At 35.3% G+C, this 15,525-nt stretch overlaps 5 protein-coding genes across 6 annotated transcripts in view; 3 read left to right on the forward strand and 2 right to left on the reverse strand.

Annotated features, from left to right (window-relative positions):
• The window catches only part of LOC149737708 (lactadherin-like), a 129,535-nt gene that overhangs the window by 38,519 nt on the left and 75,491 nt on the right, over positions 1-15,525 (forward strand). The window lies entirely within an intron of this gene.
• The window catches only part of LOC149737709 (glutathione S-transferase theta-1-like), a 100,603-nt gene that overhangs the window by 38,519 nt on the left and 46,559 nt on the right, over positions 1-15,525 (forward strand). The gene's annotated exons all lie outside the window — the stretch shown is intronic.
• On the reverse strand, positions 361-2,612 carry LOC149737791 (beta-1,3-galactosyltransferase 5-like). Its single transcript, XM_089874607.1, has 4 exons — positions 2,253-2,612; positions 1,795-1,937; positions 1,482-1,707; positions 361-1,287 (listed from the first exon to the last, which is right to left on the reverse strand). Exons 1-4 carry the CDS (start codon positions 2,345-2,347, stop codon positions 726-728), a joined length of 1,026 nt encoding a protein of 341 aa, XP_089730733.1. The 5' UTR covers positions 2,348-2,612; the 3' UTR covers positions 361-725.
• Positions 3,619-8,221, forward strand: LOC149737792 (microfibril-associated glycoprotein 4-like). The gene is made up of 6 exons (XM_089874610.1): positions 3,619-4,832; positions 5,140-5,412; positions 5,856-6,013; positions 6,389-6,485; positions 6,545-6,641; positions 6,781-8,221. Exons 1-6 carry the CDS (start codon positions 4,781-4,783, stop codon positions 7,079-7,081), a joined length of 978 nt encoding a protein of 325 aa, XP_089730736.1. The 5' UTR covers positions 3,619-4,780; the 3' UTR covers positions 7,082-8,221.
• Positions 8,810-15,509, reverse strand: LOC149737793 (MFS-type transporter SLC18B1-like). Of its 2 annotated transcripts, XM_089874601.1 has the most exons (11): positions 15,072-15,509; positions 14,838-14,972; positions 14,429-14,524; positions 13,631-13,704; positions 12,862-13,075; positions 12,113-12,203; positions 11,647-11,786; positions 10,719-10,816; positions 10,234-10,434; positions 9,443-9,614; positions 8,810-9,303 (listed from the first exon to the last, which is right to left on the reverse strand). In XM_089874601.1, exons 1-11 carry the CDS (start codon positions 15,507-15,509, stop codon positions 9,175-9,177), a joined length of 1,788 nt encoding a protein of 595 aa, XP_089730727.1. In that variant the 3' UTR covers positions 8,810-9,174. The 2 variants fall into 2 exon arrangements, with proteins under 2 accessions (XP_089730727.1, XP_089730728.1); XM_089874602.1 differs by lacking the exon at positions 9,443-9,614.

Genomic DNA, 15,525 nt, shown 5'->3' on the forward strand with positions numbered 1-15,525 from the left:
TTAAGATGACTATTTTCACACCAATATCTGTATTTCCAATTAAACGTATACTACTATACTACAATAATGCGGGGGTAAACTTTACTTAAATTCTCTTGTAGCTCGTTTATTTACATAGATAAGATCATATAGCAATACCCAACTGAAGAAAAACTGCTTGATTATATTAGTATTGGTTCGCTAATCGATCATTACATTGCCTCTCTGGCAATGCGGAACCGACCAATGTATATAAACACCCGATAGCTGGTTACGTTCCGATATGTTGCTGGTCGCGTTTTATAGTTGTATTGGAGTCAAACATCTATCATTATATGAACGAGGCGACGAAAAAGTAATAGGTGTAAGTTTACCACATGGTTGGAGTTGTATACTTTTTATTGAGCACGTATTAGTCATGTGGATCCTTTTTCCTCGAACAATAGTTCTCGTAATTTATGAGATACACAGAACAAATCAATCCTTACAACTTTTAACCAATATCTTACCATAATATATATATATATAAATATACTTTTAAAACAAAATACCGATTTAAATCGCGATTATACATATTAACAGTATAAGCAGGTACATTATGAAGCATCGAACTGTTTCAAAGTTTGACTTTACTCACAGTTTTTTTCAAACATTTTTTTTTTAGTGAAAAATTGCATGCGCTCATACATTAGGCAAGCCATTGCATACTGCAACACACACCACACTGAGTTATCGACTTTGAACCTTTATTTGCAAAAGCAAGTTTCGTTCGTAAGTGAGTTGAAAATTGGTGTCCAATATTGACGAACTTTTGTTAATGATTGCTCTGCATTCATTCCAGAAAACCCTTCCAAATGCACGGATAAACTGTGGTCAGGAGCAACTAACATCGTGTCGGGCAACCCGAGTTTTAAACGAAGTATGCCAGTTATCCACACATCGTCTAAGTGCAGAGGTCTGGTGGATTGAGCTATTTCCAGCAGCTGCGAGACCACACTAATACTGGTAGCGTACATCCCGCCCAAGCAAAAGTTTGGGTAGGAAGGCCATTTGTACTTATCGATTGAAATGAACCATTTGCTTTTGGTAAACCTATGTGGCAGAAATCCTTTCATTAAGCGGAGTCCACATATAATGGGAAATTCCGGCCACAAATTAGCCGCTCTGGTTTCATTGAACTGTTGAATTGCCCTCTGAAGTTTATTGATGTCTATCACAATATCATCATCAGCTGAAATGTAGATGTCTTCGGATTTTAAATTTGCTGTTGCCCAGTGCATACCGGCGAGGGTTTTAGTCGTAATATTTCTGCCAAGTTAAAATATTGTAAAGTGTTGGTACTTTGTTTGGAAAATATTGTGTTTGACTTAGTAAAAACAACAAAATACGCGACCGTACTCGCCGCAAACCTAAACAAACTAAAGATGCTATACAGAAGTATTCATTCACGAGTACAGTTAGGTCAACGCATAAGAAACAGAATTGCTGTGCTGATGACACACCTGTAATCGTCAGGTCCATCATATTGCAAAATATCCGAGTGAACCAACATTTCTTGCTTTACTGCCGCCTTCGTGTCATTTAAAGGGTTGCCCATAACAAATATAGTCATGAAAGCACAACCTTCAATGTATCTTACAGATGCCCACGTACTTCGGATCATGTTTCTTTTGTGGATTCCCAAATACAAGGATTTTACAAAAATGAAAATTCGACAGTGGTTTTGATCTGGTAAAAATAAAGCAGTTTTATTGAGAAAGATGAAGAACAATCACCGATTATAAATAGACCTAGTTTTAAAGATAATTTTTCTACCTTGATAATCCGGACATTTTGTTTCACAGTTTCTTGTTAGATTCGGCTGCACAATGAAGTTATAACCTGGTTTGTTCTGTTGCTCGTTAACTGGTGGTGTGGTAGTTTGATGAGAAACGAATGGTGTCGTTTTATTTTCCGATCTATAAAAACGTTTACCAACATATAACTTCTTCTGTTATTTCAGTTCTACACAAGTTGGGATTATGCGTATAAAGACCGTGTTAATTTCACCGCAGATTTTAAACACTGCAACATTGCTAAACGTACAAAGTAAAACTAGATCGGATATTTCAATAAAACGTTTAGTATAAGTGCATTCCTTATAAATGGTGTTATGTAACCTCATGTACCTATTTTGCTAGTTATGACAACGATTTAAACATATAGATAAAAACCCAAGTCGCTGACAGTTTAAAAATCCATTAAAATGTATAACTTATCTTAACTGTACTCACTTTCCATTGATGTATTTCTGCACGTAAACTATATTGACAACAACTAAAGAAATGACAGCGAGCAATATTGCATCTTTCTTTTTAGGCTTATGCATTCTAGTATATAAACCAAAGCGTAAAGCTTAAACATTATTGTTCTGCGTAAGAGCATGTGACGTTTCCAAATTAGCGGAAAATTACAAATAAAATACACGCACCTTCATTTACGTTTTACAATAACAACACAGTTTAATCGCAACGAAATAAAACCTACGATTAACAGTTATAGTCACACATATAGGCTAAGTCACAACACCTCGGAACAGCACGTCTTACAGGAAACTGACAAAAAGGTATTGTTGCACTCGCAACTCATATGTGTTTAAACAATGTAGCCGGTTTATAACATGTCACAATGTAGCCGGTTTATAACATACCATAATGAAGCTGGTTTACATCTATACTAACTTTGGTTTATATACCCGACCCTCGCTTGTATAATTGAATAGTCCTATAATAAAAAAAACTCACTAAATGGTAGACATCGGCACTATGTACAAGTTATAAACATTTTGACCATTTATGTGTATAGAGTTGATATTTGCGTTATTGGCTTTCTGAAGTATAATACAGACTTGTGGTACTGTGGGATAAGATAGGATACTGTTAGCACATATAAAATACCTGATTGGGTTTTGAACAATTAACATGTTGCAACTGACGCTTAAAGTGTCGTCACATTACACAATCACAATACTTCGTTAATCAATGTCAACACTGCGGATACGACTTTAATTCATGGGAGACTATATTCTCATGGAAACAAACCTCATTGAACGAAGTTAATAGAATCCCGTTCAGCCGCCGACAGGCCCAAATCGTTTCTATCATTTTATCGCATGACGTCACACTGCTGTCACGTGATTCTGTCTGATATATAATTCACGAGAACTACTCAGCAATAACGAGAACAACCCAACTAACGCCATTATCTGCCCTGGGACCTCGAGATCAGTCTAGGTTCATGACGGGTTCTTAAGAGCCCTTGCCCGGCCATCAAGTAATCTTTCGCCCGGTACTGTATCGTGTGCTTGTGTATAAGATAATAGAATAAAATATAGCAAGATATCGTGAACTGTTGAGTTTTTGGTTATAAAAGCAATTAGTACTACAGTAGACATAGTAAGCCGCTGAAGCCTGCATATGAAGTCGGTTCAACACGAGTCATGCAGCCCAACCAGCAATCGTATTTATTCAATGGGAACTATAAACAACGCCCCTTTACAGTTGCGGGGATACGGTTATATAATTCTGTAAATATTCTTTGTTTACTTCCAATTGAAACGAAAATGAGAAAGAAAGTGTTGTATCCTATACCCCATCCTTACACATTACGTACACCATTACACAATTTCCGTTTTGCGCTGCATTGATTGATCTAAATGATGATTTCCTTCCCCGGCTGTACACAGTGTGCGGCGCGCGAAGTCGTATGCAAACTCATTCCCGAGTTCCGCACGCGACAGCAAAATCCGGACAAAACGGTCGAATTCCGGATACTGTGTACAGCCTCCTTTAGTCATCTCAATAAAAGTTTGACAGCACTGTGTTTTTAATTTAATTTTACAATCCAGCGCTGTAGCACAGTTGACTTGCGCGTCTGCCTCTATACTAGAGGAAATAAAGAGTCGAGGCTTATCGTTTCTACCATTGTAAGCGTATGTGTCCTTGTGCAAGACACTTAACGTTGTCCAAATTATCAGCCACACATAAAAAAATAAAAATCCACAAAATTAATAATCACCCATCAAGTTACATACATGCTTGGTAACTCTAAACACTTGTGTTATAACGACTGTCATTTTCCGGACACGCGAGGTTAATATAAGGGCATTCATTCATTTTAGCCTTTTATAGCGCACAGCAGAATATGGCTTATGAACCCGGAAGACTCTCGTATTTCCGGAGACTTCATAGGAAATATTTATCTTACGTAAAGAATCAATGTTGTGTTGCATATTAACGTGAGTAATGTTAGTAGGATTTGGTCTCTTTAAATAGAAGGTACACAGCGGGTAAGTTAACTAGCATAACCAATATAGTCGAAAAACTGGCACATATACAGTTAGAATACGTAGACAACATAAATACCAAACAATTTCGAAACTGTAATCTGTGGTTAGTAGGATAAATTCGTTGTTATATACAGGCCAGCCAATAATTTAAAAACAGGGTTTGGCAAGAAATGGTATAGTATAGGGTTAGGGAAGATGAGACACCTTTTTCTATTTTCTTGTCCCATTTTAAGAATTATAAAATCGCATCCCTACGACACCCATAGACCGTTGTTAATTGTTTAAAACAGGGTCGGGAATTTTGAATACTATGTGCTAAAGGTGTCCCATCTTACCCCACAGTACTATATTGTAATACTCGGATGCTTTATTATTTAATTATTTTTATTAACATTTAGCAATATATAAAACGTATACAATAATTGTTTGTTGTGTTCACATTACAACGTTGGCATATACAGCAAGCACTACACGATGAAATGGATTTATTTAGCCCTGCTTTTAATATTAGTTGTACCGATGTTAGGTAAGTATAAGCTATATACACTACTACAACAACAAATGCGTTCTGGTAATAAATTTGCTACCGGGCGTGACAGAGCAACGACAGGCGCTATATTTTTAGTAGGTTGGGAGAAGATAGGACACCTTTTCATTATATTTTCTCGTCCCATTTGGCAGTAAAAAAGAACTTTTCAGGAATTATACGATTAGGATACTTGGTTATTATGTATTAAATGCGTCCCGTCTCCCCCCGCTCTACTATACATATATATGTATATGGGTGTCATTTCTTAACCACGGACACAAGTTTATAATTCTTTGTCTTGCAGAATCTGTTCAAGTGAACCGGGGAAGCTTTCAGAAAAATGAGTTTTCGAAATCTCCAAAGAGATATGTGAATGTTTTGTATCAAATCTGTCTGACTTCCACACCGGTTCATGTTAAAGCCACTGCCCGACCAACGAATCCTTCACTACCACACACCTTTAATGTTACAGTAATAGATATACAGCGGTACAGTGTACTGGTCCAGCTTGAACGTACAGATCAGAAGTCCGGTTGGGACGAAATTCCAATCACCGTGGATTGGGTTTCCATGGATGGTAAGTGAAGTTATAGCAGTCACATTTAGACAAACATACTGTTTAGTTTTATTTACTAATTTATAGTATACGAAAATATATACTCAATCGAAAACTGTAACTGTTTTCAATTAATAAAAATCAAAACTATATTGTTGATGAATTGAATGGTTTATTATATTAAATTGTTTGTAGGTTGTAACGGACACGCTGGTGCTATACTGTGAACATCAGTTTAACCAGAGTTTATATAATTTTATGGCTTGTCGCTGCTACCATTGTGGTGACTAATGGGTTGTCTAAAATGTCGGCCACACAGAAAAAAAAAACAATCACCCGCAAAGTTTCATACGTGTTAACTCATCAGCGGGCACGAGTGTTAGAAACGGAACATCCGTGTCATTAGATCAGTCGTTTTCCCCTAACGCGAAATGAGGTACATATTTAATCTCCGTTTTTTTAAGAACTGGACAAAGAAGGTGTTACAAAAACCAACAAGCCGAACTGCAAGGCTATTCTGGATTCTGGTTTAAAAACAAGCGGAAAATATCAAATTATATTGAAAGACTCAACTGTCGTTGAGGTTTACTGTGATATGAACACTGCTGGGGGAGGATGGACAGTAAGTCAAACCAATCCTCGTAAAATATTGTTTTCCTTTAACACTTAAAAACAGGCTTAACCTTCATATTTAGAGTTGTAAAAAAGCGCTCGGTGCGAAATATAGTTGGTTAGTGTGGGGTAAAGGTACAGGAGGCACACAGGAATGCTATGGAAAGGAGGTCTGCGGCTCCATGAGGAATATGACACAATTTAATGCTGTAGGGTATAGGATGGATACCGTTAGGGCTTTTTAAAATTTATAAGAATACGCTTAAATAATTCTGTTAATAATCTTTGTTTACTACGTCTTCTCCGAAACGTATAGGATATACAATAATGCTTAGCCTCACTGAACAGTTTGCGTAGGACATTTATGGATTTCTTTTCTTAATAGGTTATTCAGCGCAGAAAAGACGGATCGGTGAATTTCGAAAGGAATTGGGCAAATTACTCCGCTGGGTTCGGAACTAGAGACGGAGAGCATTGGCTTGGTTGCGTATTATGTTTACGGCATCTAAAGCTTACATTACATATAAATTAACTTTAACAGGCTTAGTGACGCTGAATAAACTGACCACCATCGAAAACTATGATCTGAGAGTTGATGTTACTGACTGCAACCACGTTACAAAATACGCTCAATATTCGTAAGTTATACAAACACATAACAATCTTGTTTTAATTTTTATTCTTATCGTTATCGTAATCGAAGAGTTAGGAAAAATAATGTTTTGGTATTATCTTTGAACGTTGACTTTACTATTTACACTATTTCCCTCAATATAGGAGGTTTCGTGTTTATTCTTCGTCTATTAATTATAGACTAGAAGTAAATGGACACAGTGGCGATGTTGGAGACTCTCTGGCGTACCATAACGGACAAATATTTCAAACTTTTGACCGCAATGGTGGAATATGCGTCAAAACGGACCGCGGGGGTTGGTGGTACAATAATTGTGCCCTTGCAAATTTGAACGGTTTGTACGCACCCTGTAGCTCCGGACAAGTGAACGCTGGTTGGTATCATTTTAACAACGAATTCAGGGGTGCAAGGTTCATAGAGATGAAAATACGACCAAGAAATTAATACGAATATTAATGGCCCGCTTGTGTACCACTGAATAAAAAATATTTATATTTTTGTTGAATATATATTTTTATTGTTTGTGTGTTTTTAAACGCCTGTGTGTTTTTAATATTCTTTTAATTTTTTTATAAGTGTGCCCTAAGAAAAGTTTATTTTAAACTTTGATGGAGTTTCTTTTTGGGGGTTTTGTTTTTCCATTATACTCTAATCTTTAGAGCAATTTAAAGCAAACTCCCCATTGTACGGGTTGTGTCCTCACGCACACCTTTCTTTCAATTAGAACATTAATATTGTTTATTTAAATGGTTTTGTTTACATTTTACCCATTTATCTCATGGATTTAAGCTTTTGATCAAATAAATTAAACAAAACAATAAATAAACATTATTACAAACACTTAATAATTTGTTAACCTTTACATAAAAGTACGAAAACGTTAATCATGAAACTTTAAATACCTTGAAGTTGTATTTAAATATTAAAATGACCCATAAAGTTACATTTGTGCCAACTTACAAGCTGGCACGAGGTGTGTAAAACAAAGCAGCTGTGTTATATGGGGGCCCAAACTGTTGGGCCACCGTTTTCAATCATACATTCGGTTACAATATAGATTGTACTGTATATAGGAATTTGGGAGTACACGTGTTAGTGAGATAAAGAATTCACACAACGATTGACGCCTGTGTAGCGATTGAGTGTGTTTCGAGCACAGATATATGTTATAGTTTATTAAAATTAACATAATGCATAAAGATATATAAGGAAATAGTATGACAGCCTGCCATTCTTTGGTGTCAATTATCTCTTCCGTGGTTTGTGTTTGCGCACATGTTTCAGCCCTCCTATTTTCTGTGTCAGGAGGGGAGCGGGAGCTCTTTTATACTCTTGCTGTCCTCATGTTCCTAGCCTGATGTCGCTCGTCTGTGCGTATATAATAAACTGAGTTGTAGACTTAGCGTTATGGAGTCGTTACTTGAGATGCGGGCGCGACCGCTAAACTACGTACACTGCACCCCAACACCTGTATCAAACTATTATCATTTTATGGGGCTGTATTGAAAGGACCGCTCTTATATACCATATTATCACTTCAGTATACTATGATATTAAACATAATTTTTATATAAACATCATATAGTGATGTGGGAAAGATGGGACAACTTTATCACACACTCGTATCATGCTATATGTGTTGCTTTGGCTTACATGTGGAATCGAGTTGTCTCTCCAGAACAAAGCATACGCGTATACGTATTATATATTTAGCACCTAGTAGCCTAAAAGGTGCTAAATGAGCAATGTTAGTATACTCAGTAGTCGAACTACTGTTTCCTGTTGGTGCTTATGACACGTCTAGGAGTCTGGTACATTTAGTGTGAAATACCGACGGCGGCACATCAACTAAACTTTAATTTACCCATTTTAAAATTTTCTACCATTCAGACTGTTGGCGTCGCTATGTCTGATTACGTCAAAAGTTGTGCTGTGCCTATAATTACCATTAATGAAACAAACAACCTAATCGCTTATTTGTTACAGTTGAATATGTTAGTATTGTTCTATTTTGTAAAGCAAAGAATATAGTTCGCATTTCGCATTGTTTACTTGTTCAAAAAAGAAGTTTGCTAGTAGCACTTGCTTATTCTTTTTTTTATGTTATCTAATTTCATTCTCTCCACTTTAATAAGAATGTTGCCTTATTCAAAGAAATATCATCACAACACATACAGATTAGTGTGTTATTGAGGAAACGGAAAATTTTGTTAGAATAATACCTTTTCCGGCATTACGAAATTAAAAAAAATTAACTGAAAATATGTACCGTAAAACACAAAATCAAGTGAAAACGATCAGCTAAATACTCAAGGGCAGTCATGCTATTGCACTACAATGTAAACCACAGTGAAATGTCATGATACAGAATTGCCGTTGTCCAGCGTTTTTAAGAAAACAAATCAAAACAAAATGCGTCAAAGCGCAGCTCTACCTTGTAACAATAATGTAAGTGCTTATGAATTAAGGATTCTCTTGGCAGTTTTAATTTGCACTGATTTGAATGGCCATGAAAATGTTGTGTGACGATCACCCAATTAATTTATTACAGGATTGGATGATAATAATGGTTTGGTTTCATCTTCGCTTTCAGATCCATCGGCAATCTCTTCACGTTTATGCCGCGTTTTGTATCGATAAAAACGCTGTGTGAGCTTTAGAAAAGCCTGTATATAACATAAAAACATGAATAAAGTTATAGTAGGTCGTAATTAACATTATATTAACTTTGGACCTATACAGCGAAATTTATAATTTATTTCATCTTTTTTTGGGAGGAAAAAGTCCTTCAAAATATTTTCTTACCAAAGTTAGTGAACAGAGTGCTAAAACTGCTGCAGCATCACTAAATGTCAATGTTTGTACAAGTAGACCACCTACTGTTGGACCAATAATGTCACCAATAGAAAAAGCCATGTTCCACAATCCAGATACCAACCCATACTGCGCCAATTCACTTTCTTGTATACGCAGCTCTCTGAGTGTAACAATAAGAAAACATTTTATTTAAAAACTAAAAAACACATCTGAAATTATGTAACTTTATGGATGACTGTTATTCTATTCTATTCTTTATGGGTAAGGTCCTTAAGGACCTGGGGATTTAGGCCAGATTTGGCCGATTACCCCAGCACCCGGGAAGTCCATTTAAGTCCTTTAGACGACCGGTGCTGCTCTATTTCAGACTCCATCGACAATACAGTTCCCAACTGCATCCGCGACACACAGTCCAACCAACTCCCTCCACAACACAATCCAGTCAACTCCATCCAACTCAAGTCATGAACTAAGTCTCAAGGCAATCTTGGATAAATCTCGTGGAGGATCTTGGATTAAGTCTGCAACTCATGCTCTTGATTCTTGACATCAACTTTGAGACACTGCATCGCAGTAAAAACAACCACACCAAACCAATACCATAGAGCCAGCTCACATGTCATTTAAAATGTACTGCTGTCATGCAAATACGCAACTAACTTAAGATCTACAGAAGTTTCCAAACTTCACAACAAAACAGTAAAGCCAGTGTACTAATATTATAATAAAAATAAATTCCTAATCTGTACAAAAATAACTGTTTATCTAGTGTAACATACTTGCACGCCATTAGCATCTCATTGAACGTTGGCATCAATGCAGCTCCGAAAAATACCCCATTGATGACCACACTTACATAGACCAACCATTCACGTTGAGAGCTCCATCCAAATAAATGGCGAAGAAGTGATGCTGGACCAATAAGAAGCATTCCTATTGTCAACCCAACAGCACCAACTTCCATCAAATAGGAATTTTTCCTGAAAAGTGAACAATTTATTGAAAATAAATATATATATGGGAACTTTTTGTGGACGCTGTGCAAGTTTTAAGCAAGACCTTTTTTATGGCTCTTTATTTGACTAATTTTTAGAGGACCAAAAAGCAACTATATGATTTAATATTAAAAAAGAATTTACAAAAAATATTTTGATGTCAGGAATGAAACATCATTTTTTTCAATTCCTTATAATAAACTATAGCAATGGAAGCAAAAGAATTAAAAAAAAAATTGGTGATAATTCATTACAATACATTTTTTTACCATCTATCTGCTATGTAACCCCATAGAGGTGATAGACCTCCATAACAGACACTGCCTGCAAAGGAAACAACTCCAATCATCGCAGCACTCATGTGGAACTGGGGAAAGAAAAGATTTTGTTAAACAGGATTATTTTAAAATTAAACCTGCATTTAATGTCAATTGTTTTTATAAGTAGGTTAACAGTATTTACTTTCTACTTAACACAGAAAATTGTGTAAAAGTTGGGATAATTTGGTATGGGTAAATGCTAAAGCAGGTTACTTATATTTGTTATGCTGCACAATATTTGCTAAGCGATAATGCACAATCAATAAATTGATGTTTTAAGCTGCACTAGGACATAATTAACGCGCTTACTCAATTCACATGGAGAATCACATGCTATGGACATGATAAACCTGACTAAGTCAACAACCCATTTGAACACATCTACACACATGTGAAAAATGTGGCGACAATTCACAAATTTATATATTGATATTTGCATGTCAAGAGATAAAATATAATTGCCTTCGCATAATATTCTCAACAAATATAAATGTTAAGGAATTCGGTATCTTTACCAATATGAATTATTGCATAAGATTTTTACAGCTTAAAACTAGTTTGTTGAATAAAATGAATTTGGAATCTCATACACCTTCAGACTTTTTCTACGTAATGTTTTTACAGCAATTTAAACACTTGTAATTAAAAATTCCTAAGCCCTAACTGCTAACCCATAACCAGTAATATCTCTACCCAATACCCTAATTATTAGACCAACCTTTAAGTGTAGAATAATGGGCAACTGTGACCTAAATCCAAGGAGGTCTAGCATGCCTCACAGTAAGACCTTACCCATACAGAACATAAACCTTTGACCCCAATTTCCATATTTTGTCAGCTTAAAAATGGAGATCAACAAACTAATAATTATCCTTACCTCAGCATCAAGGTAGTCAGCAAAGGTAGCAGTAAGGAAACTGTTCAGTGTAAAAACGAGAACAATGCAAAGGCTCGCTAACAGCGAACTTGAGTGACGGAGCAAATACATAGGTGACGTAGATGAAATTTGAGGCTCGACTGAAATTAAAAGTTTTTTCATAATTATTAATATTTTATTACTACTGTGTTTCTGCATGGATTGTAACCTTTTATTAATACACATTTATAGAATATCAAATCCTTGCTCATTTTTTCAAGATAAATTAGTTAAGTTTTTATTGACCAATGACTCTGTATGTATAAGAATACATTAATACAACATGTTGAATGTGTTAGGGTTCACAAAATGAGACCAACTAAAAATGAGAAACAACTGTTTTAAATTATAAATGTTATTTTGTGGGTGCTAATTTCTAAGTGCTTGATGGCGCGTATTTAAAACACAAAATAAAGATTATTTTCACCTGGTACATGGGGTAGAGTATACCAACACACAAACATCAGTAATATTTGTGTTCCACCAAGTACTAAGAATGGAGTTATATATCCTCCTGCCTGTTAAAACATCATGTTTACACATAAATGAATAAATGAATGAATGTAACTTACTTTATCCTCACGTGGCGGGAAAACAACAGTCGTTATCACACGGGTTTAACACCTCGTGCCAGCTTATGAGTTACCATGTATGTTACTTTGTGGGTGATTATTTTTTTGGGATTTTTTCATTTTATTGTGTTTGGCTAATAATTTAGACAACCCATTAGTGACCACTAGGTTGGAGCAATTGCCGTTACCTCTGGGTTACAGGCAGGTGCGCTAACCACTATGCCATGGCATACAAGCAATAAAATAGGGTGACATCCTTATGTTTTAACACCATGTTTGAACTGAATACCAGCTTTTAAGCTGATGTTGGGTGTCTATATAAAAAGATCAGCAACAGTTTAATGCGTTTACTGAATTAATCCAGAAGTTTCTAATGTTTGATAACTAAGACTAAGCAGGTAATCGAATTTTAACAATGCCACCCCAGATTTGTGTTAAAAAGACATGATATCTGTGTACAAAGAACAACTTTTTTTCTCTTAGTAGTAGCCCAACCATGGCCTAAACACAAGGTCATTCCTCGTGTACCAACTCATTCTTACAAAACTTTTCTTAGTATATCAACGACACAGTAAATTTAAGGGTCTATGTTAATTTAACTTACGGTATAAAGAACTCCTCCAACCACTGGTCCTAACATACCACCAACGCCAACTAAAGCTTCAGATAAACTCAACACGGTTATTGATCGCTCGGAAAACTCCTGGAATACAATGGCAAACATGGCAGTGAAGGCCGCGCCGCTACCAAGACCCATTAAGCCTCTGCTTATAATGGAAAGTATGAGGAATGAAGTGGCATCGACATTTCCCAACAGCCTGGTGAAAGATACATTAATAAACAAGGGAAGTACACTGATTGAATTAACATAGTGCTCAGTGTGATATATATTGACATTAACCCTTTCAATTGGACTACATTTTTACCTCAAGCACATTATCACTACTAAAATGAAAGCTGTAAGTGCAAGATTGTTATAAGTGGTGGAATGCTTGGTAACAGGAAGTGGTTCACATGTTTTTCATTACGTAGAACTCATAAATAGCAGATAAACAAAACACGTAGTACTGAGTGGGAAGATGTGTTCGTTACATGGACCAATATAGTCAGCATACAGCTTACTGGATGCCAAATCTTACCAAATAAAATGTACTAGAAGCGTTATATTGCTTTATATAAAATGTTGACAGAAAACTCGCTAAAAATACGGTTTTATAACACTGACCAGATTTATTTAATTTCAAGCCAAAATTTTATTCAATTAGATCTTTAATACCAAGTATGGAATGTAAGCCTACATTTGGCTAAAAATTAATGATCACAGGAAATGATAGCTGTTAGTGTATTGTGTATGTGTAAAAATATGTGTTTACCCAAAGCAGAGGATTGCTCCAGCATTCCAGAACATTCCAGCAATAACACAAAACTTGGCACCAACACGAACTAACTGTATAATGTAAAAGAGATGTTTATACTATGGATGTGGCCATTTTAGTCTTAATATAAAATATTAAATTATTATTAAAGTTGCAGGTTTTGAAATTCAATACACATATTTCTTATAATAATCAACACACAACTTTAGTGTTTATTTCCGACATTATACCTAGGGATGCACATTACAGAATTTCGAATCCATGAGATTCGAATCCTTTTGTATTCGAATCTATTTACGGGATTCGGTATTCTATTTAATGACGTCATTACACATCATCTCATATACTATATTAACAATTTTTGAAACTTATTAATTTTGAAAAAAAATATTTTTGTGTTTGTGGGACTTTCGAGAGTAAACGTTTCGTAACGTCTTTTCATAGCCTGCTATACGTTTCATGACGCAAAAACTACCCAATAGTACAATTTTTGATCATTTTACAACTCAAGATCCAACAAGGCTGTTATGAAAGGGTCAATAAACTGACTTTTGTGGGTAAAATTTTTTTTTCCTATAAATATAAAAAGATTCGAAATTCTAGATTCGGAATTCTAGATTCGAATTAAAGTATTCTAGGATATCCTAGAATACCTAATTATTCTGTAATGTGCATCCCTAATTATACCTTATGTAGCAACGACATTATACCTGATGTAGCAACAACTATGTGCCAAAAGCTATATAACATCTTTTTAATATAAACTATGATTAATGCCAACCAAAGATAACATACTACAATTCCAGTAACAAAAGAAAAGAAGATTCCAGTGATCGAATATGATGAGAATATTAACCCAACTTGAACTGAGGTAAGACCTTTTTGTGCGGCCTAAAAAAATAAATATATATATATAAAGGGCTTTATTACATAAAATCTAATTCACACATTTGCTTTTGCCTGTAAGAAATTTATAACTGTTGAGCAGGACATATTTAACTGCATTTTACATTAAAAGCTGAGAGTGTTACTAGAATTTAGTAAGAACTTTAAACTTTTACAATTATTTAATTTGAGTTACTTCAACAGTATGATTCTGTAGCCAAGATATTGAAGGTAATAGATTCCAGTCAGCAAAATATACACTGAATTTATAATGCATAGTATTCATATGATTTGGAATGGCCCTTTAAGTTACACTTACCACCACAGGAAAAAATGGAGCAATTGCAGAGTAGCCCATGATGTCATTTAATGACAGTAACACTAGTGAAACAAAAACTTTTAACTGACGTTTTGTGTATCCCCAATATAATTTCTCCACCACATCATCTGGATCCTAAAAATAAACAAACGACAATATGTTAAAATAAAAGCATTTAAAAGCTATGTATAATAATATATTACTTTAATACACACAGTCAGTATCACACACTACCTTATCTCTCTCTATTAAATTAGTGCAGGGATCATCATCAAATATATCGTCTACATCGCAAGGTTGCACGAGATTTGATACAAACTGATTGTGTTCAAACGACCCATATGACGTTGGGTTATCAGCATTCACTGAAAAACTCTTTGAAGTTCTTTCCCTTATATCTGCATGACTTGGCGGAGCCATTGAAACAGAATTTGACCGTCGATATAACGGCAGAACGCCTCGTATGTTATATTGTTGATCAGGATTTGATTCAGACTGTTGTCCATGATCAGATAAGGAATTTGATGTTGTGTTGTTAGGAATATCAAAGGTTTTTGAACCAGAAAATCGTATATCAACAGAATCCAATGAAGGGTTTTGATGGTCACACTCGGATGAGCAATGTGAAACATCGACAGAAGTATCTGCTTGATTATCAATGTTTTCAGGCATGTTTTTTACATCAAGG

The sequence above is a fragment of the Ciona robusta genome, chromosome 3, assembly GCF_009617815.1.
Source record: "Ciona robusta chromosome 3, ASM961781v2".
Taxonomy (NCBI): domain Eukaryota; kingdom Metazoa; phylum Chordata; class Ascidiacea; order Phlebobranchia; family Cionidae; genus Ciona; species Ciona robusta.